The sequence below is a fragment of the Talpa occidentalis genome, unplaced genomic scaffold (assembly GCF_014898055.3).
Source record: "Talpa occidentalis isolate TD23 unplaced genomic scaffold, MPIMG_talOcc4v2.1 talOcc4.9, whole genome shotgun sequence".
NCBI classification, from domain to species: domain Eukaryota; kingdom Metazoa; phylum Chordata; class Mammalia; order Eulipotyphla; family Talpidae; genus Talpa; species Talpa occidentalis.
Genome location: NW_023605305.1, coordinates 117,765,137 through 117,791,608, shown reverse-complemented (window position 1 = coordinate 117,791,608; position 26,472 = coordinate 117,765,137). Strand labels below are relative to the sequence as shown.

General features: G+C 69.5%; 3 protein-coding genes across 3 annotated transcripts; all 3 read right to left on the bottom strand.

Annotated features, from left to right (window-relative positions):
* Positions 1–2,344: 2,344 nt before the first annotated feature.
* On the bottom strand, positions 2,345–3,301 carry LOC119236974 (olfactory receptor 2B11). The gene has a single exon (XM_037500906.1). It carries the CDS (start codon positions 3,299–3,301, stop codon positions 2,345–2,347), a length of 957 nt encoding a protein of 318 aa, XP_037356803.1.
* A 4,712-nt stretch (positions 3,302–8,013) lies between these two features.
* On the bottom strand, positions 8,014–12,474 carry LOC119236973 (olfactory receptor 2G3-like). Its single transcript, XM_037500904.1, has 3 exons — positions 12,331–12,474; positions 10,652–10,816; positions 8,014–8,907 (listed from the first exon to the last, which is right to left on the bottom strand). The coding sequence occupies exons 1-3, from the start codon at positions 12,472–12,474 to the stop codon at positions 8,014–8,016; spliced, it is 1,203 nt and encodes a 400-aa protein (XP_037356801.1).
* A 6,343-nt stretch (positions 12,475–18,817) lies between these two features.
* On the bottom strand, positions 18,818–24,306 carry LOC119236972 (olfactory receptor 2G3-like). The gene is made up of 4 exons (XM_037500903.1): positions 23,391–24,306; positions 20,589–20,766; positions 19,410–19,702; positions 18,818–18,870 (listed from the first exon to the last, which is right to left on the bottom strand). The coding sequence occupies exons 1-4, from the start codon at positions 24,304–24,306 to the stop codon at positions 18,818–18,820; spliced, it is 1,440 nt and encodes a 479-aa protein (XP_037356800.1).
* Positions 24,307–26,472: the final 2,166 nt, after the last annotated feature.

The following is a 26,472-nucleotide window of genomic DNA, read 5'->3' as shown; positions in this document are numbered from 1 at the left end:
TGCCCAGCGAAGAGGCTTTATGTCAGGATGTGTGTCTTGGGTGATCCCCCGGCAATCACAGGGTGCTCCTGAGGCCCAAGCAGCAGACGGGACGCTGAGTCGTGCAGGGCTGACGGGGCGTGGGTGGTGGTGGCCCCTAAGCGAGCGTGAGGCTGCCCTGGGACCTCGTGCCCCTGAATCCTCGCCCCTGAGGAGACAGAGGTTGCCCCGGTACGCTCAGCTGGGCCCGGCGCTCCCGGGCCGGGGCTTCTTCCCCTGGCCTTGCAGTTCAGCGCCCGGTGGGGCCCCTGCTCACTTTCTGCAGGGGGCGGGGGCGCCCGATAGCGCAGGTGGGCGCGTCTCACCTCCCGGGATGGCTGCCGGCCCCCCGCGCCTCGAGCCCCCACTGTTCTCTCAGCCTCTTCCTCGGCCCAGTGGGGGCAGCTCCTTGCCCAGCCCGTGATCCCGCCCGGCAGGCCCTGGTGCCCTCCCCGCCCCGCCCCCCCCGCACCTCCTCCCGCTCCGACCCTCCGGTCTGGCTGTTCGGATGCGCGGGTGAATGGGGCTGGGCGGCCTCTGTCTGTCTGTCTGTCTGTCTGGCCTTCGCCTCCAGCCTCAAGGGCGTCCCTGGCACCAGCCAGGACAGCTCCTCACTCTGAGCCCCGCTGCCTGGGCCCGGGCTGCTCACGGCCGCCCTCCCCGCTGCTCCTGCTGTCCTGTGCCTGGACGTGCCCCGCCCGAGCCCCCGGGGCCGCTCGCTGCTCCCGCTCGCGCCCCTCCGGCCAGCGCCGCTCACCTCCAGGCGCCACGGGGCTGCGGCGGGGGCTCCGGCCCTGCCTTTATCACAGCCTGGGCAGACCTCAGCGGCTGGCGCGGGAACCTGGAAATTTCCTCCCTATTCCGGGGAGGCTGAGCAGCCGAGGCTGATGAGGCCCTGGGGGCCCCCCCACGAGGGAAATCAGCCGGGTCCGCAGGTGAGGTCTCCCGGGGTCGGCTCGCCCCGAGCTCGCGCCTGCCCCTCTGGCTCACGACCTGCCGTCCTGGACTTTCCTGTCCCAGACTGGCTTCGCAGCAGACGTCCAGGGACCCCTTGTTCTGGGCCTTGTCCCCGCCAGCTGCCCGAGGCGCCCGGCTGAGCCACGGGAGGCCCAGCGAGGCCTGTATCTTCTCTGTATCCCGAGCTGCACCCCGGGGGTCAGGCTTCCCCAGCCTTTGGCCCCGGCCCCTGCAGTGGACCTGTGCAAACCAGCCCCTGCGTGTGTCTGAGGGTGGACTCCTGGGGCTGGAGACACGTGGCTGAGGGGAGACCACCGGCCTCTCGCCGCCCCGGCCCCTGCCTGCGGCAAAGGAGCAGAGGAAGGCCAGGCCCTGGACCCCCTGCGCTGGGGGAGGACGGTGTCTCCTCGGTGCTCTCGGCTCGGCTGCCCACCAGCCGTGGGGCCTGGAAGGGTGGCAGGTGTTTGCCCGGCCTCCCTGTGCCATCTCTGACTGGGTCCTGACCCTCTTGGGAGGTCCTGCGGACTGCCGGGGGTGGGTGCCCTGGGCGGACCCCGTTTCTGCCTCCAGTGGCAGCCGCAGCTGGGCTTGACCGCTTCGGACCCTGTCTCCTGGCTTCCCGAGTGTGAGGGCTGGGGGCGGGAGGGGCAGGCCCAGAACTGCTCAGCGGAACTGCGCAGAGGTTGGCTGGGTCCAGTCCGGGCACCCACGGTCCTGGACCCGGCCTGTTGCCACCCGTGGGTGGGCGGACAGGGTCCTCTGACCTGGAACCTCACGGCCTCTCCCGCCTCACCTCTGCGTCTGGGTTACCCTCCTGTCGGGATGGGGCCCGGGGACCCTCCCACGCCTCACACTCTGGGGGCGTTGGGGCGGGTCGTGGCCCTGTGTGCGGCTGCAACTTGGAGCCCCCAGACATCAGCTGCCAGCACCCCGTCGTTACTCCCGCCTCCCCCTCCCAGGTTGCGCGCTGGCCTGGCCTGCAGACCGCGGTGCGGGAGACGTCCTGCAAAGACCTGGCCACAGGGAGGTGGGCCGACCAGGCCAGGAGGAGGAGGTAGTGTCCTTCCTCTTTGGATGTTTTTCAAAGCCAAATAAATTCATGGAGCATTAAACACACGAGGACGAACACGCGTTTACTGTGAGTGACGGAAGGCCGCGTGCCAGGGTCGCCGCGTTTGTGGCGCGACGGAGAGGAGGCAGGGGACACGGAGGGGCGCGGTGGGCATCATCCAAGGGTGTGACCGCACTTAATGGAGCACAGTTCTGTCCAGGCCCGGCGCTGGCCCTGCGGGCGGCTGTGGCCTCCAGGGCGTGGCCGGGGTGTGGCCGGAGCGGGGCTGCCCGCTCTGAGGCAGGGCCGGGGCCAGACTCAGCCGCGGCACAGCCTCCAGACCCTGCCCAGGAGCCGCCGCAGCGCGCCCTTCACGTCCTTGTTGCGCAGGGTGTAGATGAAGGGGTTCAGGGTGGGGGTGATGATGGAGTAGAAGAGGGAGATGAACTTGCCCTGCTCCTGCGAGTAGCGGGAGGGTGGCTGCAGGTACATGTAGATGGCGGGCAGGTAGAAGAGCGACACCACCAGCAGGTGGGAGGAGCAGGTGCCCAGGGCCTTGCGCTGGCCCTGCCGCGAGCGGATGCGCAGCACGGCGCGGCCGATGAAGACGTAGGACAGCAGGATGAGGGCCAGCGGCACCAGCACGAAGAAGGCCACCAGCACGGCCAGCGTGGCGTCGTTCACAGCCGTGTCCGCGCAGGACAGCTTGATCATGGCGGGCACCTCACAGAAGAAGTTGTCCAGCACCCGCCGCCCGCAGAAGGGCAGCTGCACAGTCAGCACCACCTGCACCAGGGAGTTGCCGAAGCCGCTGAGCCAGGCCACGGCCACCAGCCTCTGGCACAGCGGCCGGTGCATGATGACGGCGTAGCGCAGGGGCTCGCAGATGGCCACGTAGCGGTCCAGCGCCATGGCGGCCAGCACGATGCACTCGGTGCAGCCCAGCCAGTGGAAGATGGCATACTGCACTGTGCAGCCCGCGTAGCTGATGGTCTTGCGGGAGCTGCCCATGTTGGCCAGCATCTGGGGCACCGTGGTGGTGGTGTAGCAGAGGTCCAGGAAGGACAGGTGGCTGAGGAAGATGTACATGGGGCTCTGCAGCTGGGCGTCCAGCCGGGACACCAGGATGATGGAGATGTTGCCCAGCATGGCCAGGACGTAGGACACCAGCAGCACGATGAACAGGGGCAGCTCCAGCCATGGCCTGTCAGAGACGCCCAGCAACACGAAGTCCTTTGGGGCCCCCCCTGAGAAGCTCTGGTTGTCACCCCTCATGCTGAGGCATTTTCTGCACCTGTGGGGGGCACAGGGTGGGTACAGATGGGTGCATGGCAGAGCCTGGAGGGGCTGGCCTGTGCCACTGGGGACTTCTGCCTGGGCTGGGCCTGGCACCCTGACCCTGAGCATGAGGGGTTCCCTGGTCAGGGAGAGACATGGCCCTGATGGCTGGGCACCCTGGACAGTGTCCTTGCCGAGCAGCTGTTCCTGGCGGACACCCCTGGCTCCACTTGGGGTTCCACCACTGCCTCGAGAGTCCTGGCTCCCGAGCGCGACAGCCCCTAGCCCCACCCCTGCCCAGGACCACAAACGCACCCCAGCCCCACAGGTGGATGACGCGGGCAGCTTGTCCCTCCTCCCGGCCTTCACAACGACTAGGTCCCCGTGTGTGGGTCCCACACGACCGGCATTCACCGCAAGGCACCCACGCACCCCCTGGCGCCCTTGTGACCCCAGGCCTTTTCCCGTGGGAGCACGCGTGGGGCTCAGTGGGGGCTGGGGTGGGGTGGGCACGTCCTGCCACTTTGGGCGGGTGTCCGCTCGACACCTCGTGGCCATGCTTGCTGAGGACAAACTTCTCCTCAGAGCCTACACCTGCTGGAAAAGGCACTTGGCAAGATGGTGGGCACAGAGGGCCAGCGCCCCAACGTGCTGACCGCTGGCCCCTGGGTCGGCGTCACTGCTTGCGGGGGAGGGGGCCAGGCCTGGTGGGGCCCTGAACTCCCAGTGGCCAGAGGGGATCAGCTCCGCCAACCGGGGGGAGCGGCCCGATAGAGGTGAGGGTGCTCGTCCCGCACGGTGAGTGTGGCAGGCGTGTTCCACACACATGCACCTCACACTCACACACTCACTCTATGCAACAATAGTCACAGACACACACAAGCACATTCACACGCATGAATACACACACGAACATACACAATCGTACACACGCGGGCACATCACACGCCGACCCCAGGCGGACACTCAGGTTCGAGTCAGGCCCTTTGCAGGGGTCTCCCTGGGTCCAGCTCCAGGACGCCCTGGCCCCTCCGCTTCCTCGCTCAGGAGGCGGCCCCGTGTGCCCGGTCCGCAGAGGCTGCAGCCCAGCAACTTGCCCGGGACGGCGGCTGCCCGGACGGCCCCCTCTCCCCAGGTGCCGGGCTCTGCTGGCCCATGCCCTCTGCTGGGGCCGGCGGCGTCAGGCTGCCCGCTGGCGGCAGCGTGCACACGGGGGCGCCGTGGTGACCCAGGACCCTGCGTGTCACCTGCCCGACGAGCAGGCAGCAGCGTGTGGGCGGCTTGGGAGGGCCAGGCGGGCTTGGGGGCTTGCTGCCGGCTGGACCCAGGCTCCGTCCCCATCGAAATCCTGCCTGACCCGTCCGCCGCCCGGATGCCAGGGAGCAGCAGCTGCCAAGTCCCCCCGGAGCTGGCAGGTGGGGTCTGGCGTGGGCAGCCCAGCCCCGTCCTGCTCTGACTCTTGGACAGAAGCTCTGGTCTGAGGGAAGCACAGACGCCAGGCGGATCCGCTTCGACCCGGCTCCAGCTCCGTGAGCTGACGGCCGCCAGCCCCGCCTGGCCTGGGCACCCGGGCCCCAGGGCCTCCCCCGCCTGCCGGCCCGTGCTGGCCGCTCTGCCCGCGGCCCCGCTGCTCTGCCCTGCCAGCTTCCAGCCTGTGGCCCGGGGCCCGCCCCCGGGTGCTGGCTTCTGGGGGCTGAGTAAGGGGCGGTTGTGTCAGCGCAGGGGCTCCCTGCCACCCTGGGGCCGCCCCTCCTGCCCTCGGCAGCAAGTGCTGCTCTGAGGACGCGCCCGGCTCCTTACCTGGGCTCGCCTCCCTGCCGAGGGCAGCCTGGTCAGCAGAGGAGCGGCCCCCGGCTCCCCGTGGGGGGCGGGCGGGGCCTCCACCTGGGGCTGTCGGTGGGCGCTCACCTGCCCCAGGGTGAGCGCGGGGGCGCCCCTGGTGTGCTCTGCTCGAGGTGATGCCCTCACCCCTTCCTCCTTTAAGGGCGCTGCCCGCTCCCCAGACGTCAAGGGGAAGCTCGCTCTCCGCTGGCTGGAGCGATCCCCGATGTTTTCTTTAATGAGCGTCTGAGGGGTTCACCGATAATTGTTGCGGGGCGCGTCTGGGGTGCAATTAACCGCAAATCCTAAAAGACGGGGCCGGTGGGGCGGGCTCTGCCTGACTGGCAGCTGGATCGCGCGTGGCTGGTCCTCGGCACGTGCCCGGACAGGTGCGTCCCCCCCTCCCCCCCTGGCCATGTCCCCCAACGCCGTGTCCTGCAGCTGTGCGCCTCTTCCGGCCTCGCTCCACAACGGGCGGGCACAGGGCAGAGCGACATTGTGCGGTGGCGCCGAGCACCTCCGGCTCCCCACGGGCGGATGCCTGTTCACGTGTCCCCTGGACGGGGTGGACTGGACAGCCTGGAGAGGGGGTTGGGAGCGACGGCTGGGAAGGGCAGGGGCAGGTGTGCCCGGCAGGGGTGGGCGTGCAGCCCAGACAGCCCCTGCGCCTGATGGCGCACCAGAAGGTTGCTCTGGAGACCCTGCACGGGAGGTCACTGCCCCTCACACAGCTCCAGTCACTGCCGCGTCCACCCTCTCTCCGGCCACGCAGGTGGGGAACCGCCGCCTGCACCACGCGGCCTGGAGCCCTGGTGGGCGTTGCATCCTGTCTTCAGCTGCTGCTGGGCCAGAGGAGTCTGTCAGCTCCGCCAGCTGCCCATCGGCCGGCAGTGACCACGGCGTGTCCAGGAGTCACTGACCCCTGGGAGGCTGTGTTTGCTGCCGCACAGCGTTGGCCCACCTGGCCCAGAGGCACCTGTGATTCGCATCTTTATTTTAATTAATTAAAATAAAACCACCCAGATCTCCCAGCCGGCCGGCGAGTGGAAGCTCCGCGCAGCCCAGCCAGGGGGTGGGGGGAGCACAGCAGCGCTGGGAAATGGAGGGGGCTGCTTTTTTGAGGAAAATGTTTCAGAAATAAAATGTGAGTGGAAAGGCCTACATGTCCAGTTTAATCACGCAGGAAAACCAAATGGGAGAAAAGCCTCCTAGTGGGACGTTTGGGAGAAGAGAAATATTAAGAAAGTTAAGACTCGAGATTCTGAAACGAGAGCAGGACGGGGGCGGCTGGACGAGGCGGTCACAGCAGCTGCATGGGCGAGACGAGCTGTCCCTGCCACGCTGGTGTCCGAGGCCTCCGGGGCCCCAGCCGGTGGTGGAGGCGGCCCAGGAGGACGGAGGCTTCAGGAAGACGCGACAGAGCGGCCCCTGCTCAGTGACGGCTGTAGCTGCCCCGGGAGTCTGAGGCCAGCGAGTGTCCACTGCTCAGCAAGCCCAGGAGACAAGACAGCCGGGTGGGCAAAGCCACTGGCCAGCTGCCGGGGGGCCGTCCTCTGCGCCCTGCCGCCCTCCTGCGGGGAGTGCATGTGGGCCTGGGCCGCGACAAGGTGGGCATGAGAGCCGGCCCCGCAGGCCGTCTGCAGGCCCCCGGGCGGCCCCGCGCGGTCGGGGCTCGCCTGGCTGCGCCCTGCAGTTGCGTGCGTGCACGTCTGTCCTTCCCGCTCCACCCCAGGGCTGGCGTCCAGGCCGAGGAGGCGGCCGCTGGGGCCCTCGGGAATGCGCCCACTTCGTCATTTCAAGGAGAGGCCCCTCATCCCGGGCGCACATGCTGGGTGCCCACAGAGCCGCGGGGAGCGGGAGCCAGACTGGCGAGGGTGGAGGCTGGTCCCGACCGCTAGCCCTCTCCAGTAGGGGGGGGACTTACAGGCCCCCCTCTGAGGAAGGCTTTATGGTCTCTCGGTGCCGGAACTTATCAGGAAGTGACATAACCTGCGTCAGCGAGATGCTGCGTGTTCCCGAGTGACACGGACGCGTGCGTGTGTGGTCTGTCGGCCACCGTCCATCCATCCCCCCTTCCCTGCAGGCTGCTGCGCTGCGCTTGCTGCCTGGTGCCGGGGTCCAGCAGTGGCAGGAGCGGCCGTCCCCAGCCCCTGTGCCGGTGTCCCCAGCACTCTGCCCACCCCGACCCTGGGTCTGCCCACCAGGCCCCTGGGGTGCACCCGTGATCCTCCTTGTGCTGCTCCGGGCCGGGCCGGGCCCTTGCTGCTCACTGAGGACCCGCTTGTCTTCCAGAAAATGCCCGTTCACGGCCCCCAGGATCAGGCCGGGGCACCTGTCCCATCCCAGCCATCTCAGGCGGCAAGTCATTCCTGAGATCCCCCAGCCTCGCGGCAGGTGTCACCAGGCGCTGGGAGAGAGGTGGGGGTGCCCCGCTCCGCGCGAGCTCCCCGTCCCCTCACAGGCCTTGCTGAGAACCCAGACGAGCGGCTCCCGCTCCTCCCCACCGCGCCCTCGGCCTCCTGCTTCTGCCCTCACTGCGGGGAGGCCTGCGGGGCCACCGGCCAGGAAGGGGCAGCCCGAGGGCGGGTGCAGAGCCCCAGCGAGCTGGCAAGGGGGAGCAAGGGCCCCCAGACCATCCCCTGCTCCCCCCACCAGACCTTCCTGTTCGCAGTCCCAGCGACCCCCTTTCAGGATCAGAGCCCACGCGGACAGGCACCCAGGGGTGCGCTCTAGACGTGTGTTTAACGAGGAAGAAACGCGGCGAGTTCCCCAGGTGAGACGGGCCTGGCCAGGCGCTGGCGGGACGTGAGGATGGCTCCCGGCATCACACGGCACAAGTTCCCCAAACTGAGAGCTGGCCCTGTGGCCGGGGCGCGAAGAGGCGTGTGTCAGGCCCCAGCGGGCAGCCCCGGGGGCCGCCGCTCCAGACCCGGGGTGCCCGCCCAGGCTGCGGGCTCGGGGAGCTGGTGCTCTTCCCCTCCTGGGGTGTCCTGCCCCCTTCTGGCCTGGGAAGCGCCTCGGGCCGGCGGCTGCAGGTCCATGTATTTGCCGGGTCCGAGGGACATGAGCACGACCGCCAGGTGGGAGCTGCAGGTGCTGAGCGCCTTGGACCTGCCCTCGCCTGCCGGCGACCGCAGCACGGCCCTGGCGATGGACGCGTCGGACACGAGCACCAGCACGGGGGCCACCAGCACGAAGGGCAGGGCGCCCACCACCAGGGACAGGTCGTTGGCCGTGGTGTCGCCACAGGCCAGCTTGATCAGCACGGGCACCTCGCAGAAGAAGAAGTGGTCCAGCCTGCCGTGGCCGCAGTGAGGCAGCTGGAAGGTGAGCGTGGCCTGCACCAGCGCGTTGGCCAGGCCGCTGACCCAGGCCACGGCGGCCAGCTGCACGCATGCCCGGGGCGGCATGAGGAGGGTGTACCGGAGGGGCCGGCAGATGGCCACGTGGCGGTCGTAGGCCATGACGGCCAGCAGGGCACACTCGGTGCACCCCGTCCAGGGGAAGAGGTAGGCCTGCGCCACGCAGCCCCAGAAGGCCACGGTCTTGTCGGGGCCCCTGAGGTTGGCCAGCAGCGGGGGCACGATGGTGCTGGTGACGCGGAGGTCCCGCACGGAGAGGTTGCCCGGGAAGAAGTACATGGGGGTGCGCAGCCTGGGGCCCGGCAGGGAGAGGACGATGGAACCGTGGCCCGGCAGGGTCGGCAGGGAGGAGAGCAGGAAGGCGCCAGAGAGCGGCATCTCCAGCCAGGGGTGGTCCGAGGAGCCACCGGGAAGACGGTGCTGGGGGAGCTGGTGTTTGCTCCCTCCGTGGCCTCAGCTGGCCTGGGCTGGAGGAGAGAGTGGGTCAGGGGCCCCATGACCTGCCGGCGGCCATCGGCCCTGGCTGCGCCCTAAGGCGCTGTAACGGGCGGCCCTGTGCCGTCCCGGGGTCCTGCGGTGCAGCCCCAGCGCGGCCACTGAGCAGGGCGGGGCCTGCAGGACGGGACTGGCCACCCGCCCGCGGCCCACCCTGCCCAGGGCCGTCCTCTTGGCCGCTGCTTGGAAGGCTGGGGCCCGGCTGGGGCCAGTCCCCGGCTTTGTCATTTTGTTTCAGAAGGGAGAGTAAAGCGAGTCCTGCTGTCACACATTCACTTGAAAAATGTAGACGAGTTCCTCTGTGTTAAGGTCTGGCTGTCTGTCCATCCGTCCGTCGCCCCCGTATCTGCCGCTGTTTATTTATCTGTCACCCAAGCACTCACCTCCCGCCCGCCCGCCCCGGCCGCCCGCCTCCTCCCGGCCCCTCTCCCTTCCACGCCGCGTCCCTCCTCTCCTGGGAAGGGGCGGCGGCTGCGGGGCCCCTGAGGCGGGGACAGGACGGAGCCCAGCGCAGGAGGCGGCGGGCGGCTCGGGCCCGGGGGACTGGGGGCGTCACCGCCAGGCAGGCAGCCCCAGCCCGCAGCCCCGGCCGCGCACCTCCCTGGGCCGGCTCGGTCAGCACGTGTTTTCGGGAGCGGGTGGGGGGCGGCGGCGTCCCCTCGGGGGCCCGGGGAGGGCCGGCCCGGCCTGCAGCCCCGCGCTGTGCTGTGCGGCCACCGACCCGCCTTCCCAGCGGCCGCCTCGGCCGCGCTCCTCACTTGGCACCTCGTCCTTCTCAGCTCACCTTTTGCACTTTTCCTGGGGCCTCCCCGGTGGCGCGTGCAGAGCCTGAGCTGTCTGCAGCCCCAGCAGCGTGGGTTCAGTTCCCGGCCGGCCAGGGGGATTCCCACAGGGCGCGCAGGCCCCTCCCGTCTCCCCGCTGCTCCCTCGGCAGCGTGTTTCCGCCTGTTCTGCTCCCCGCTCTGTCTCTGGGGAGTCCTCCCACCCCCGCACCTCTGGCCTGCACCCCGGCTCTTGTATGATGAATAAATCAATCTTTAAAAGTGAATAAACTTTTCCTGGGTGCCCCCCAATTCCTTCCAAGATGTGCTGTCTTCGCCATCTTTTCCCCGCAGACTGGATTCCCCTATCGTCTCATCTCCTTCCCGCCTCGAGCTTCTCTCAGGGGAGAGAGAATTCTGGAGCCCCAGTGGTGCCTCACGCTCAGCCCAGGTGTGGGGGACGCCCCCGGGGTCCCCTCGGTGTGGCCCCCCGCCCCCCGGGGTCCGCTCAGTCCTGGGGTCCCGCTCAGGGCACCGCACCCCTGGGCTCTGCTTGGTTCGCCCGCCCCACCCCAGCCGCGCTCAGGCAGGGGCCCCCGAGGCTCCACGCCCGTCTCACTCTCACCCACCCTGTCTCCACGCGCAGCCCCGCAGCCTCCCCACCTCACGTGGGCTCTCCACGCCCGCCTCCGGCTCCCTTGCCCCAAATTCTCCTCGACTTTCTAGACTTGGTTCAAATTTTGCTTCTGTCTAAGCCAGGCCCAGGCGGGCGAGTGGGGTGGGGGCGAGGCAGCGGCCGGGGAGGCTCCTGGGGAGGGCCAGCCCCTGGCCTGTATGCACACGCGTGTGGCCCTGCACATGCTGTGCCCCCCCGCCGCGCCTGCCATGTCCCCTGCGGCCACGCTGACCTCCTTGGCCCAGCGTGCCGGGCCTGAGACCAGCAGGTGGGGCCGGGACCGGGACCGCGGTGGAGAGCTCACTGGGCTCCCACCTGGGGCTCCGCCCGCGCTGCCCAGCGCGCAGAGACCCACCTCCAGCAGCCCATCGGGCCTCGCCGGCTCCTCCCTTCCCCCCTGGAGGCCGCGGAGTGGAGGGCTGGAGAGCGGGAGCCAGCCTGGGCCAGCCTGGGCGAGGGCGCTGGCCCGGCCACGGGCGCGCAGGCACCGCGGGGTTCGGGCGGGTTTGCCGCGCAGAGCGAGCCGGGGACGGGGGTCTCCTGCGCTTTATCCTCGCGGCTCTGGAGACTCGGCTCCCGCGGGAGGTAAGAGCTCAGGGACTGACTGCAGCAGGGGCCCCTGGAGGGCTGCGCCTCTGGGCCTCTGGAGGATGCCGGCCCGGGGGATGCGCTGCCGCCGAGGGACGCCCCCGTGAGGTGGTCCCGGGGGGCGATGGCGCTTCTGGCCACGCCTGTCGTCTGTCTGGGCTCCCCCCGCCAGAGGAGCAGACCCGGGAGCCCCCGCCGGAGAGTCTGTGCAAAACCAGCGGCCCAGTCGGCACTCGTGAGTGCGAAGGCCTCGCCCTCCGGCAGCTGCCCAGACCCCCACGTGTGCCGCCCGCCCCCGCCCCCCTCCGCCGCCTGCTCACCTGTGTCTTCCAACACAACCAGGCCCGGCTCGCGGAGACCTTCCCTCGTCCCTGTCCACAGCCCAGCGTGTGCCCCGGGTCCCCAGCAGGTGGCTGGTGCTAATGAGGAGGGGGCCCCATGGTCCAGAGAGGGTCCCCCGGGTTTTAGGGCGGCTTTCCCGCTCCACAGGCCGCGTCTCCCGCGCCGCCTCTCTGCCTGCAGGCGCGTCTCCTGCTGTCGCCCGAGATCTGCGCTTCTGCTGCTTCTGCTTCTCCCGGGGAGACAGGAGGGGGCTGCCGCGCCAGGTGGGCAGCTCCCTGGCCGGGGATCGAACTCGTGCTGCAGAGGCTGCGGCCAGCTCCACAGGTTGCGTCTTAACCCCTTGCGCGACCAGGGAGGCCCCAGACCTTTCTTTTTAACGAAGATTGTTTTGGTTATTTGGGGTCTTAGCAGTTCCAAGAGGATTTTAGGGTTGTGAAAAATTCCCAGAAACCTGGCGTTGTGATGGGGACGCCGGGCCCCCGGGGCCGCTCCAGGGCCCCCAGTGACACCCGTGCCGCTGGCCACAGACGCAGGGCGTGTCCCCTCTTACTTCTGGCCTTCATCTGACACGCGAGCGGTTTCCAGCGGGCCTGTCGGCACCGCGGCGCCACCCGGCATCTGCCTGCCCGAGCGCTGCCGTGAGGGTCCCGGCCCGGCCCGGTCGGCGTGCAGACGCGCGGCTGCTTTCTGCGTGTCCTGGACAACCCTGGATCCTCAAACTGGTGCAGCAGTTTTCAGCGGCGTCTTTGGGATTTTGTACAGGTGAGATCACGTCTCCCGATGGGGAAAATTTTCTTTCCCCCGGATCCCGATCCTATGGATCGACGGATGGCGTGAGTGATCCACCGGTCGGTCACGCGGTGGACTTCCAGCCTGTGCTGACCAGGCCTGCTGGGCAGACGCCCTTCTGGTGGCGGAGTCAGGGCCCGGCTCCGGGCCTGGCAGGGGCGCGGCTGCGGGTCTGGCTGGCCCGGGGCACACTGTCTCGCCGGCTTGCGCCCTGGGGTTGATCGCCAGCAGGCTGAGCTCCGCCCACCCGGTCTTCTCCGAGGCGGTGTGGGAGGCCCGCGGCCCTTCTGTCCTGCTGCTGGAGGGTCCGCCTAGGGCCTGGCATGGCTGCTGCATCCTGGCGGCCGTCTGATCTGGGGAACTCTGTGCCCTGCTGCCCCAGCCACCCCCAGGTGAAGTGGCCGCTGCCTGGCAGGGGCGCGCGCCCGGGCCGGGGAGCTGTGGCTGCGCCCAGCTTCCGGGCAGACCGTGGCCGGCTGAGCTGGTGACAGCCGCGTCCCCGCAGCCGCCCGCGTGTTTGGGAGAGACTCGGACGTGTGACCGTCGCCTCAGCTCTGGACATCAGCCCAGACACAGACCTCGGCGGACGCACGCGTCGTGCCAGAGCAAAGAGCTGAACGGGGGCTGCCGCTGGGCTGCGAGGGGCCGGCCCAGGGGCCACCTGGCCTGGCCACGCTGGCCTGCCCGGCAGGAGCTCCGCCCCAGCCTGCTGAGGGTGTCCGGGCAGCCCCCGCTCCACATCCTGGCAGCTGGCTGACTCGGGCTGACCCTCCCCACTGACCACGAGGGGGTGTCGAGTATGAGGGGGCAGGGGATATGGGGGTGCAAATTAAATGACCTCCCAGATCAAGCCTGACCTAAGGGCTGACCCCCCCGCTGCTGTTCTTCCCTGTGGGGACAGGGGAGGGAGGCGGCTGAGCCCCCAGGGGGGACGCGGCCTGGAGGCGGCTGGAGGGCCCTGGGCCTGGCTGTCCCCTGACGGCGGAGGGGGGCAGGCGGCTCCAAGCGGCAGCGAGAGGGCGGGGACCCCAGAGTCCAATGACCCTGCAGCCACACCCCGCTTTCAGGAGGGGGTGCCCTGGGAGGGAGGAGCCTGGGATTTGCCGCTCTGATAATTACAGTTTCATGGCAATTAAAAATACAGACGTTTCCAGTCAATTGTCACTCCTGGGGCTTAACCAGGCGCTAACATTTCAGCACAGGTGCTTTTGGGGGCGCTTGCCTCGCTCTGGCACAGCGCCCAGCCCCGCCCTCGACCTCTGCCAGCGCACATGGAGACACCCCACACACCCCACGCACCCCACACATTCACACCCCACACACTCACCCCACACACCCCACACACACTCACATCACACACACTCACATCACACACCCCACACACTCACACACCACACCACACCACACACATCACATCACACACCCCACACACTCACACCACACCACACACATCACATCACACACCCCACACACTCACCCCACACACCCCACACACTCACACCACACACATCACATCACACACCCCACACACTCACACACCACACCACACCACACACATCACATCACACACCCCACACACTCACACCACACCACACACATCACATCACACACCCCACACACTCACACCACACACATCACATCACATCACACACCCCACACACTCACACCACCCACACTCACTCCTCACACACTCATACCTCACACACTCACACCACACACTCCACACCCCACACCCCCCCCACACCCCCCCCCACATGCACAGACAGGCAGACACACACAGGCATTCTCCTGCCCCCCCCCGCCCCCCCCCTTGCAGCCTGTGGTCGCGGCTCCCGGCCTGTGGTCAGAGCAACATCCTGCGTCCGGCTGGGTGGTGCCAGTGGCCGGGCAGTGCAGAGCAGGGGGCGCTCAGGGTAGATAGGAGCACTGGGCGAGGATGGGGAATCGTCTTCTGCGGGAGCTCAGGTGGGTCTGGGGAGGACGGGGGGTGGGGGCAGGAGGGGCACCTGGGGGCTGTGCTGTCGGGGGCTGCTCCTCTGCAGGGGGCCTCTGGACTCACTGGGGCTGGGTCTCCATGTGGCCTGGGGTTGTGGCCCTGGGTGTGGGGCCGGGGTCTGTGACGCGCCCCTGGAGAGGAGCTGCGCCGGCTGGCCTGGGCGCTCCAGTCTGTCCTGCTGGGGCGCCCGGCGCTGCCCGTGATGGACACAGAGCGGAGATGAGAGCCAAAAGCAGGCCGGCCTGGGCTGGGCCGCAGTGGGGCCTGTGACAACCGTGCGGTGGGTTCCTGGGGTCACCAGGTTTCGGGCTCTGGCTCAGAGTTGGCGACAGGCGGGTATGGGAGGGGCCAGGAGCACGCGGCCTCGGGAAGGCTTCTGGTGCCTTCTGGCACCTTCTTTCTGCAGTGGCCGGCTTCAGGGGATGAACCTCGAGGCTTTGGACTCGGGGGCAGCAGGGCCCTCTGTGAGGCTCGGCTCGGCTGGTGCCACCTGGTGAGGGCTGGTGCCGGGCAGTCCTGCTGCAGGCCCCCTCTGTGCCACAGCCCCAAGGCCAGGACAGGCCCGAGTGGGGGAAGCTGGCCCGGACGTCCCAGTTCTCAGTCAAGAGGCGAACGTGCCAGGGCCGATGGCAGCCGTCCGGGTGCCAGGCCTTGAGGCAATGTCCAAGTGGGCACCCAGAGATGGTGGCGGGTGACTGCAGGGCCGCGTAGCGGGGCAGTGGGCAGCCTGCGGGAGGCCGCGCTCACCTTCTGTTTCCTTCCAGTTGCCTGGGGGATGGTGCACAGCGGCGGAGGCGGGAAGGGCCCGGGGCAGGGAGACCAAGGTAAGTCGGGCTGTGCCCAGGCCTCGGGGATACTGCGTCCCTGGCCCGGCAGCTCCTTGGGGGTGGGGGTGGGCCAGGCAAGCTCGTGGTCATGGCTTCCCAGGCGCCCCAGTCAGGGCCTTCGGCGGCGGCCACCGCTCCCCACCCTCCACGCCCCAACACCGAGTCTGCCCTTCCACACCCTGGCTCGGCCTTGAGGCTCTGCTGCATCCTGAGTGTGGGCTTGGGAGGTGCCCTGGGTGCGGGATTGGGGGGGGCCTGGCGCCCTGACACCCTCTCTGCGTGCAACACCTTTGCAGGCCCAGCACCCGGCCCTGGCCTCATCCGCGGCCTGGCCCTTATGGGACGCGCGGTGGAGAAAGGCAGAGGCCCCCAGCCGTCTGCGGGGTGTGCAGGGACCCCCAGCTCCGGCTATCTGCAGGGGACACCTGGTCTGCTAGCCACGGCCTCCCCTATCTCTGCGCACAGCCGCCTCCTAATCGCTTCATCTCCGGGCTGGTTCCTCCGCTTCCCCTGCAGTGTGAGGGGCGGGGGCTGCCGGGGAAGTGGGGGCTGCAGTGTCGTGAGGAGGCTGGCAGGAAGAGCCGCCCCCACGGGGCAGCCGCCGAGCATGCATGGGGCCTGGGGGAGAGAGGACCGGGAGACGGTCCTGGGCGCCGGCCCCAAAGTGCCGCCCGCCAGGCGCACCCCTCCCTGCACACGTGCCCCGAGTGTCTGCACGTGCACACAGGAGGCCGGCCGGCGGAGGCGTCCTGCCGGGAGGGACCCTGGCTGCTGGGGACCCCAACCTGGCGGCCCCTCGCCGGCTCCCATGGCTGGAGCTGAGGCCGGGGCGGCGGCTCGTTGTGGCCAGTGGGTCAGGATGAGTGACTCACCCCGCCTTCTTCCGGAGGCGTCGCGTGCTGTGTTTCTGCTGATCTTCACCTAGTCCAGGGCTTCAGGCGCGGTCGCGCCAAGGACCGTTGGACTTTTAAGATCTAGGATAACGCAACAAAAACCCTTTTAAGGTAAACAGCGTGATAAGTTTAGCAAAACACAGTCGTGGGACCACCCCAGCCGAGAGACGGGCCCCCTCGCCGCCCCCGAAGCCTCAGTCTCTGTCACTTTTGCTTTTCTCCAGGAGGCGGCAGTCACCGCTGCCAACTTCCTCGCGTCTTACTTTTGTGGGCCTGAGTTTAAAGGCTGGTGGCTATTCTGAAAATTGCTCTGGGCTTGAGATGTCCTTTGCATGTTTGTTTTCTCCTTGTTTAGAAACAGGACGCGCGAGACCAGTGTCCCCTGCACGAGGTCTCTCCCGGGTCCCCGAGCCGGACGGGGAGCGCTGTTCTTGCTGATATTTTGCTATTTCCTTTTACTTCTTCTCAGGTCTGTGGCTTCAATTCGAGCTTTGCTTCCCCTCCTAGGTCGGCGTCCCTGCGCCTTCCCGCCCTGTGGACGTTGTCAGCCTCTGCTGTCCTGGGAAACGTGCCAGCTCGGAGCAAATCCCCTACAGCCTTTAAATTTTGTTTCTCTCAATGGAAAATGATCTTTATATTTAAAAAGACCACAACTCCACATGGCCAGCCCGGGCTTCCCCCCTTACAGAGCCTCGCTCGGGGGCCTGTCCACAGTTACGGTTTCTAGAAACTTCTCATTTACCTTTAGGGACAGCTGCCTCCCAGAGGAGCCGCTGGGGGCTGAATCAGAGCTTGGCCGGGCTGTTGGGCTGTCCCACAGGTGCTCGGCGCCTGGACGCTGTCCGGTCAGGTCCTGCCCGCCGGTCCCTGATGCCCGGCAGGTGCCGGGCTCTAGTCTCTTCGGGATTTTTGTGCCTTTTCCATCCTCCCAGCTTCATAGAGAGAGGGAGCCGCGTGCGAGGCCGGCGTGTGCTTGTGCGACAGGGTCCCCAGCCCTTGCCTGGTTTCGGACGGAGCTCTGCGGTCCCAGCGGCGCGGCCGGCGTGTCCACTCTCTGTCCCAGCCTGGGCCACGCAGGTTCTGCTTAGCCCGGGACTGCGGGACCGCGGGTCGTGCCTGGGCATCTCACGCCGCTGCTCCTCTCCCTGCAGGCGGGCGGCCACGGCCCCTGGGAGGCAGCCCCGAGGCCACCACCAGGATCGTAAGTCTCACGTCTCCACCCGGCTCATTTGGGGCGTCTGTGCCCCTGAGGGTCCCGGCGAGCCGGCCACGTCCCGGGGCCAGCCGCAGGCACCCTGAGGCCACGGCTGCGTCATGCTGTGAGCCCCCGGCCACCCTGGCGGAGGCCCAAAGGGATGCTGGGTGGGGTGGCCGGGGCCCAGCCTGCATCCTCGCCCGTGCTCATGCGCCCCCTCTTTCCTCGGGGAGCAGGCTGGTGGGCAGCGAGGAGGATCGAGCCCTCAGTGGCGGCGCTTCCCGTGCCCGCAGGTCACGCTGCAGCCCAGGAGTCCGGGCTCTTTCCCCGCCCCCCCGCCCCCCCCCAGCTCTGGGCTCCAGGGCCCAGGCCCGGCAGCCTCTGTGCCCACCGCCCCGGGGCCGCCACGGGGGCTGCGGCCCAGGGCCACGGGCGGGCCGAGTGAGCCCTGCGCCCCGGCGCCCCGTCAGTGCTCGGCCTCGAAGCCAACTGGGCCCTGGAGCTCGGCCAGGGTCGTGGCTGAGGGGCTTCTGGAGATCAGAGTCGCAATTATCGGGGCGCAGGAAAGACACCCCCTCTGCTGGGGCGCTACGAGCCCCGGAGCCCCGGGTTGAGCCTGGCTCGGCTGACGGCGGCCCGTGGCCCGGGGCGCGGGGAGGGCTCGGGATGCTGGGCGGGCCCCAGGGCCCCGGCTCTGTTGCGAGGGGGGGGGGCGGGGGGGGGTCGGGCCTCGTGTCCCGCGCCCACGCTCTGCTCCCGCCCCGCCCGCAGGTGCCGCGCCGCGCGTGGAGGACCAGGTGAGGCGCCGGGCGGCTTCCGGCTGGGCCCGGGCTCGCGGGGCGCTGGGGAGGGGAAGCGCCCGGACATCGAGGACGGGCCGGTGGGCAGCGCCGTGTCCCCCGGCCCGCGGGCCCCTGCGGAGGCCGCCGAGCCGCGACGCTGGCCCCCCCAACCCCCCGCCCGCCAGCCCGCAGGCGGCCCCCGCCCTCCCGCGCCGTCTGCGTCTGCGGGGCCACCTGCGCGCCGATGCCGTCCAGGGCCGGGCGTGGGCGGGGCTTCGCGGGCATGGGCGGGGCCTGGCGGGCGCGGGCGTGGTCTGGGGAGCGGGCGGGGCCTGGCAGGCGTGGGCGGGGCCTGGCAGGCGCGGGCGGGGCCTGGCGGACATGGGCGGGGCCTGGCGTGCGTGGGCGGGGCCTGGCGGGCATGGGTGGGGCCTGGCGTGCGTGGGCGGGGCCTGGCGTGCGTGGGCGGGGCCTGGCGTGCGTGGGCGGGCCGGGCGGGCCGGGCGGGCATGGACGGGGGCGGGCGTGCGTGGGCGGGGCCTGGCGGGCGGGCGCGGGCGCGGGCGCGGGCGCGGGCGGGGGCGGGCGGGCCGGGCGGGGGCGGGCGGGGCTCGGGCGGCTGACGGGCTCCTTCCCGGCAGGCGGGCGCGGCGGGCGGCGGCCGCGACGACGTCTGCTACACGGTCATCGCGCACGGCCCCGCGGACCCCGGCTACGAGAACGTGCGCGCGGCGCGCAGGCCCGCGCCCGAGACGGAGTACGCGCTGCTGCGCACGCCGGGGCCCTCCCGGCCGCCCTCCTGCGGCCCCGAGCACGACTACGAGGTGGTGCTGCCGCGGTAGGGCCGGCGCGGCCCGCGGGGCTCCCCGCCCCCGCCCCGGGCGCAGCAGGTGGCTCCCCGCGGCCCCCCACCCCCAGCCGGGGCGGCGGCCGCGCCCCGACCCTTGCACGTGCCTGGGTACCTCCTGCCCTGTGGACTGGGCCAATCAGCTGTGAGCTGGGAGGTGATTGGTGCCAAATGGTCCAATCAGCTGCAGGACTGAAAAACCAGGCCAATCGGAGTCGTGGGCGGGGCCGCCCCGGGGCCGACGTAAGCGGTGGGAGCGCGTGCGGCCCGCGAGGCCGCGGGGGTCGCGGGGGGCTGCCGCGCGCCCCGGGACCTGGCGACCTCAGTGCCACTGAGCCCCCGACACGCGCGCGTGCACAGCACACACCGTGCGCGCGCGCACACACACACCCCGTGCACGCACACACACGCGCACACACACCCCGTGCATGGACACGCACGCACACGCACACCCCGTGCACGCACACGCACGCACACACCCTGTGCACGCACACACACCCCGTGCACGCACACGCACACACCCCGTGCACGCACACGCACGCACACACACCCCGTGCACGCACACGCACGCACACACACCCCGTGCACGCACACGCACGCACACACACCCCGTGCACGCACACGCACGCACACACACACCCCGTGCACGCACACGCGGTGCACGCACACGCACGCACACCCCGTGCACACGCACACACACACCCCGTGCACGCGCACGCATGCACACACACGCGCGCGCGGCCTTTCCCGGGCCGAGCCGGAGCCCGAGCTCTTCTGGCGCCGCCCCGGCCCGGTCGGCTGGGCTGAGCCGCGGAGGCGGAGCCCGGGCGGCCCCGCGGCCAGGACGTCGCAGGTTTCCTCGGACGAGGAGCCGCTGCCCCGGCGCAGGCGGGGGCCCCGGGGAGCCCGGCCCGCCCGGGGGTCCTGACCCCCGGGGGCCGAGGGCGCCGGGGCCGGTTCTCCGCGCTGCTGTGGCGGCTCCCGCCGGCCGGCGGGGCCCGGGCGGGGCTGGCGCCGTCTCCGCCTGCAGCCGCGACGGGAGCCCCGGGGCGCGGGGCGCGGAGATCGGGGCGCCACGCGCCCCCCGTCCCTGCGCGCCCCCAGCGCAGCCGCCCTCCCGGGCCGCCGCCCGCCCGCGGGGGAGCAGGGAGGCCTGAGGCCGCACCCCGCGCGGCGGTGCTGAGCGCTGGCCCGAGCCGGCTGAGCCCCAGGGGCCCGCGTCTCCGCGCGTGGACACCGCCGCGGCCCCGCACGCCGGGCGGAGAGCGGGCGGCGGGCGCCGCTGGGGCTGCGGAGTGACCCGGGCGAAGCGCCCGCGCCCCCAGGCGGCCCGCAGGCTGCACCCGGATCCGGAGCTGCCGGGCAGGCGCGAGGAGGAGGCCCTCGAGGCCGCGGGCACCTCCCGACGGGGCCGACGGGGCCGGGGCTGGGAGAGCAGGCCGAGCGCGCGAGCCGCCGGCAGGGAGCGAGGAGGGGCCGCGGGGCGGGCGGGCGGGGCGGGGCGGGGCGGAGGCCCCTGAGCAAGGCCCGTCCCCGCGGCTCTCCCGGGCTGCCGGCGCGGCCGTTTCCTCCACGCTGGAAATTGCGCCACGAAACCTCGGGGCTTTGTTGTTGTCGCAATTAACTGAGCTTCCCCGTCCGCGGGTAGGAAGCAGCGAGCGTCGCGACGGGAAGGACGCTCGATCCGTGTCCTGCAACGGCGACGGCGACTTTCTGCACAGCTTTCTCTGGGTGCGGCTGGCGGGCAGAAACTGCAGATTTTTTATCATTTTTTTTTTGAGGCAAAATGGGTTTACACTGTACACGATTTAGGGCCACGGGACCCCCTTCAGGGTGCGCCCCCACGCCCGCCACCGCGGCAGCCCAGTGCCCACTGCAGTCCGCGCCCGTCCCGCCTCTGCTCGCCCCACCCCCCGCTGGTGGTTTGGAATCTGCGCTCCGGCTCCTGGTGTCGGTTCGTCCTCGTCTGGGCCCGTGTCTGGTGCCTGCCCCCCACGCTGCCCGACCCGCTGCTGTCTCGCTGTCTCTGCTGTTCCTGGCGGCGCCCGTGTCCTTCATCCTGGTCGCCTGTGCTGTCTCGCCCGCGCCGTGCCGAGGACCGCGGCGGCGGCAAGGAAGGCGCAGGAGGAAGGCGGCCGGCCCTGCTCCTCCCACCTGGCCGTGGTGGTCGGTCGTCCTCTGCGGCCCCGTCACCTTCAGGTCCCTGCAGCCTGCCCGGAGGAGCAGGGCCGAGGACCAGGGCAAGTTCGTCTCCCTCGTCTACCCTGTGGCCGCCTCTCCTCAACCCGCTCCCCTACACGCTGAGGAACCAGGACGTGCAGGCTGCGCTCCCGACGCACTGCAGGAGGCCCTGGGAACACGTGCTGTGACGAGCCAGGGAGTGGCGAAGCGCTGCTGTGAGGAGCCTCGCTCGGACGGCCAGTCTCGCGCAGCGTCTTCTAATGAGGAACCTGCCGTGACTTTCTTCATTAACGCTGTGTGGCGCCTCAGGGGAGCCGTGTAACCCGGCCCCGGGCGACGCCCCTGCTGGCCCGTCCCTCACGCCTCTGCTCCTGGGGCTGCTGCACACGCAGCCGGAGGCGCGGCCTGAGGAACGGGAGCCCCAGCTCGCGCCGGGGCAGGCTTCCGAGGCGCCGCCGCCTCTCCCCTTGCTCAGGGCGTCCCCTCCCGCGCCTGCCCCAGGGCTGCGGCTGCCTGCTCTGCGGGGGAGGCGGTGGGCGAGGGGCTGGCAGGCCGTGCGCACCCCGGTTACTGCCCCGTCCCCGGCGGACTGGCTGCGGCAGAGACAAGGTGGGCGCGGGCGAGACGCGGGACGAGAGCAGGGGGCAGCCTGGCCCCGGGCCCCGCGGTCAGCCCTGGAGTCTCGGCTCCTCAGAGGAGGCACAGCCGCGGCTCTCCCAGGGCGGCGAGACGTGCAAAGGGAAGCACTCGGGCCTGCTGGTCCAGCCCCTGCCTGCCCGCCGGGCGCAGTGTTTCGTATCCCAGTGTTCACCGTCCAGGTGAGGTCCCGCCGGGGCCCGGGGCGCTGACCTGGAACAGCCTCCTCTGCGCTGCGTCTGCCTCCGCAGCACCTTCCCGCTCCGTCTCCCCGCTACGAGCGAGGCAGGCGTTTGTATCCCCGTCTTGGCGCTCTGCGTGGCCCCCTTCTTGCGCCGTGGTAACAGGGGCTGGAGTTTCCAGCCCACGTGGGCAGCAGAGTCTGAGGACAAAGGACGCGGGTGTCCCGGGGGACAGTCCTGGACGCGGATGCGGAAATCGCCTCAGGAACGCCAAGTCAGTTCATAACGGCGGGGACAGCCAGGAGGGCGCGGCGTGCCCGGCCCCTTGTGCGGCGTCTTCCCCGGAGCTGGGCCCGCGGCCTCGTCTCTGGTGTCAGCAGCGCGGCCCCGGTGCTGCTGGCGGGCGTCCAGGAGGATCCGAGAACTGTGGCTTGAGCGCACTGTGACCGTGGGGCCCGCGACGGCTGCGCCATGAGCTCGCGGGAAGCCGCGGTGGGCTGCGGGCGGCAGGAGCCCCGCTCAGGAGCTGTGGCTTCCTCCGGGGCCTGGCGCCCGGGGCTGGCCGACGGCTGGACTCTCCCGGGCCTTCCATAGGGGCAGCGCCAGCAGGTTCCCCGTTTGCACCTGCTCCTGGGGAGGAGCTAACCTGGGGGCTGGCTCCTATAGGCCCTGGAGAGAGCGTTGTTGGGGGTCGACGGGGTGTGAGTGGAGGTGCCCCGAGCTCTGGCTGCAGCTCCCCGCCCTGGGCGTCCACGTGCTCTCAGGACCCACACCCTGGAGTGTGGGCGGTGCCCGGCCTGGGCCTCGTGACAGGGACACACAGGAGACCTGTAGGCGCAGGTGACGCCAGCTTTCCCGGCTCAGGTGCCCGCACAGCCCCTGCCGCCCTGAACAGCGTGGCTGACCGCGCCCCGGCGTGGGCTTTAAGGTCCAGTGGCTGACGCTGTGAGCGTCTCACGTCGTCTTTTTTTTTTAATTGTGTGGCAATCGCCTGTGTCTGTCTCTCCCCAGGAGTTTCACGCCCACAGGTGACCGCCTGGCGTGGTGGTCAGGGCCGTCCCCGCCTCCACGTGGAGGACATGGCCGGTCAAGCTCTGCGTGAGCAAGTCACAGACATTGTTTTGTGCTTGTTTTGAAATAAAATCGATCGTCTCCTCCACACGTCCAGCTCTGGCTGCGACGGGGCGCACGCCAGGCACGGGCTCAGCGGCCGTGGGCTCCTGCCCTGACGCCCCCGCAGGCCACGGGCACACGGATGGGAGGGCTGTTTGGGAGGCGCTGCCTGGTATTTCCCGCCAGCTGGCGCCGGTGCCCTCGGTGAGGGAGCGCGTGTGAGAAAGGAGGTTTCCTGGCGCAGGGCTGCGGCAAAGTGAGTGTTTGGTAAAAAATGGACAAGAAACAAAATAAATCACACACACACACAAACTGCAAGCCAGACGGGTTGGCGAGTGTTTGAGCAGCGAGTAACTGAGTCTCTGGGACGGGTCAGAAGGGAGGCCGGGGGTGGGGGCCTGGGGTGGGGATCTGGGGGGTCTGGGGGGCCTGGCCGGCCTCCACTCGGGACGCACACATGCGTGTTGTCCAGTGACTTGCGGGCAGGGACCCTCCGCAGGGTCAGGCTGGGTCAGGCTGCGACTCATGGCCATGAGGATGGGGCCTGGCGAGCCGGAGCCACGGCGGCCCCTCATGTCCGCAGGGAGCACAGTCTCCCCGAGAGCAGCCGCCGCAGGGCACCCTTCACGTCCTTGTTCCTCAGCGTGTAGATGACGGGGTTCAGCGTGGGGGTGACCATGGTGTAGAAGAGGGAGATGAACTTGCCCTGCTCCTGGCTGTAGCTGTCCCGGGGCTGCAGGTACATGTAGATGATGGTGCCGTAGAAGATGACCACCACGGCCAGGTGGGAGGAGCAGGTGCTGAAGGCCTTGCGCTGGGCCTCCGCGGACCTGAGCCGCAGCACGGTGGCCACGATGAAGCCGTAGGAGAGCAGGATGAGGGCTGGGGCCAGCAGGAGGAAGATGACGCTGACCACGAACAGCACCAGCTCGTTGACTGTGGTGTCCACACAGGCCAGCTTGAGCAGGGCGGGGACCTCACAGATGAAGTGGTCCAGCCTGCGGTGGCCACAGAAGGGCAGCTGCAGGGTGAGGGTGGCGTGGACCAGGGAGTTGGCCAGGCCGCCGAGCCAGGAGGTGGCAGCCAGGTGCTGGCAGCGCCGTGGGCTCATGATGACCGCGTAGTGCAGGGGCCGGCACACGGCCACGTAGCGGTCCCAGGCCATGACGGCCAGCAGCAGGCACTCGGTGGAGCCCAGAGCCAGCGAGACGTAGAGCTGCACCACGCAGCCGCCAAACGTGATGGTCTTGTCGGGGCCCCGCAGGTTGACCAGGGTCTGGGGTGCCAGGCTGCTGGTGAAGCAGAGGTCCAGCACGGACAGGTTGCTGAGGAAGAAGTACATGGGCGTGTGCAGCAGGGGGTCCAGGCGGGAGACCAGCACGATGGCCGAGTTCCCCAGCAGCGTCAGGAGGTAGAAGAACAGGACGAACACGAAGAGCGCGGCTTCCAGGCGCGGCCGGTCGGAGAACCCCAGCAGGACGAAGCCCTCCGGGGTGCTCTGGTTGGCCCTGTCCATCCCCGAGGAGAGGTGCTGTGGGAGGGGGTGGGTCAGGGGCCTGGGACGCAGCCCGGGGTCACCGTGTGCCCCTGAGACCCGAAGACACAGGCGCCGTCCAGGGGTCCCGCCCCCACCGTGTGCCCAGCAGTCCAGCTGGCCGGACACTGCGGCCTGAAGGCGTCCACCACGGGGCTCTGGTCTGGTGGCCCAAGCCGGCCGCCCACGAGGACGTGCCCCCCGGCTGACCACAAGCCCCCAAGGCGCCCAGGCCGCCTCCACCTCCTAGCCACGGCCGGGAGCCTGCCCCGGCACCATCTCAGGCCTCATCCCTCGTCGTGGGTTGGAGACTGGCCCGCCCTTCGACCCCCGCCTGCACCTGGTCTCCACGCTCCGCTGCCGTGGCAGAGAAATCGGGGTCCTTGCGGGGGTCACAGTCGGTCTGGAGACAGAACACAGTGAGCAACTCAGTGAGAAGCTCAGATTAGGGAAATACGTGAAGAATGCGTTCCCCGGTGCGGCACGTAGACGGCGAGTCAAGTGGCTTCGCTGAGGCACGATGCTGAGATGACCTGGGAGCTCCCGGGCACGTCGCACGCTGCTGGTGGGGTCGGCCTGGCGGGGGGCGGGGGCGCGCGGCTGGAGCACAGCTGTCCTCTGGAGTGGTGTGTGGGGGTGCTGGCACGGCGGGGACACCCCGGCCACGCCCACCCTGTGATGGATGGGCGGCGAGCACAAGCTAGTTTGAAAAATACGTTTTGAGGGAAGATTATTTAGACATCGATTCATTAAGGACAAACATCCTTAATGTCTAAGACAGGAAAACTGCTCCAAAGAATACACACCAGAGGGCCCCCTGGGGGCGCGGGGCTTACGTCTCCGCGCTATCAAGCTCTCTCCAGCCACTGCGGCACGAGTTCGATCCCTGGCCAGGGAGCTGCCCACATGGCGCAGCAGACTCTCCTGTCTCCCCACTGCTCCCTCGTCAGTGGGTTTCACTGCCTCTGCCTGTTCTGCTCCCCGCTCTGTCTCTGGGGAATCCTCTCACCCCCCACACCTCTGGCCTGCCCCCAGCTCTTGTGTGCAGAAATAAATAATCTTAAAAAGAATCTGCACTATTCATTAAAAGCTTGTGCATGAGACTTGTGAACACACAATCTGCGTGAAGACACACAGGGTCGGCTCTGTTAAAGGCCCTTCGCTCTCCGACGTGGAGGAAGCCAAAACAATGCGCCCTGACTGTGTGGCCGGCCCTGGCCGGGGGGCCCGCGGTGGACACCGGGGTGGGGGGTGTGCCTGAGCTGCCGGAGGGGCTGCCCCAGCCACAGTCGGACCCTGGCTGAAGACGCAGGACAGCGCAGCCGTCTGCTGGCCGTGAGCACAGAGGGGCCACTTCCCTGCAGCCCCCAGGGCCAGGGTGGGTGGCAGGAGGGTTCCCCGCTCCTCCAGGTGGGGCCTCGGTCTGGCCCACCCCTGCCAGGAGCAGATGGTTTCACCCGGACCTGAACATTGGTGCTGCCCACCCATGTCCACGGCCACTCCAGAGCTCTCCTGGGAATCCCACCCACCCCCTGTGGGTTGGGTATGTTCCCGCGGGCCCCGGCTTTGTCGCATCTCCCACCATCTGCTCCCCAGGCTGTGTCTCTGCTGGAGCCGGCGGAGCGGCCCCGGACTCAGCCCTGCCCCTACAGCCCGACCCCACGGAGCCCACTGTGGTGATAACACAGCGTCCGTGGGGCACAGAGGCCCCGCTCAGCTGTGGAGGGGTGAGCCCTGGACGGAATCCCCTCCTCAGCGCCAGCAGCCGGACCTCTGGCCGCAGCCGTGGCATCACTGACCTGCCTGCTGGCCGTCTTGGATGGCCCAGCCACAGCCCCAACATGTGTCTCCCGGTGACGCCACAGAGGCCGAGGCCTCAGGGCCAGGGTCCACTTGCCATGGGTCATGCCTGTCCATGGTCACCCCTCTCCCTGTCTGTCCATCTGCCTGCACCGTGCACCCGTCCTTCCTCCTACCTCCTACCTACCCTCCCGCCACCACCCGCCCAGCCTGCGGTGCTCGTAGATCAGCGGGGTCGGCCCGAGAGCCGGTACCCGCACACAAGCCAGCAGAGGCTCCGGCTGCACTTGGGAAGAAGCAGCCGCCCAAGCCCCGTCTCACAGCAAACCCGATTCTGCCCTTACCTGC

Bases quoted from the DNA above. Each gene is read 5' to 3' on its own strand.
- LOC119236973 (XM_037500904.1), bottom strand. From the start codon at position 12,474: ATGCAGCAGCCATGCCAGGCCCTAGGCGGACCCTCCAGCAGCAGGACA. The intron at 10,817-12,330 runs GTGTGCCCCGGG...CGCGGCCTCCAG, and splicing joins GGGCGCAAGCCGGCGAGACA to GGGGGAAGGGAGGAGCCGGC. The intron at 8,908-10,651 runs GTCAGCGTGGCC...CAGCTCCCCCAG, and splicing joins CGGCACGCTGGGCCAAGGAG to CACCGTCTTCCCGGTGGCTC.
- LOC119236974 (XM_037500906.1), bottom strand. From the start codon at position 3,301: ATGAGGGGTGACAACCAGAGCTTCTCAGGGGGGGCCCCAAAGGACTTC.
- LOC119236972 (XM_037500903.1), bottom strand. From the start codon at position 24,306: ATGGACAGGGCCAACCAGAGCACCCCGGAGGGCTTCGTCCTGCTGGGG. The intron at 19,703-20,588 runs GTGGGGCGAGCA...TCGCGGCTGCAG, and splicing joins TTCCAAACCACCAGCGGGGG to GCGGAGACGGCGCCAGCCCC. The intron at 18,871-19,409 runs GTGTGTGTGCAT...CTGGTTTTTCAG, and splicing joins CCGGGAAAGGCCGCGCGCGC to TCCTGCAGCTGATTGGACCA.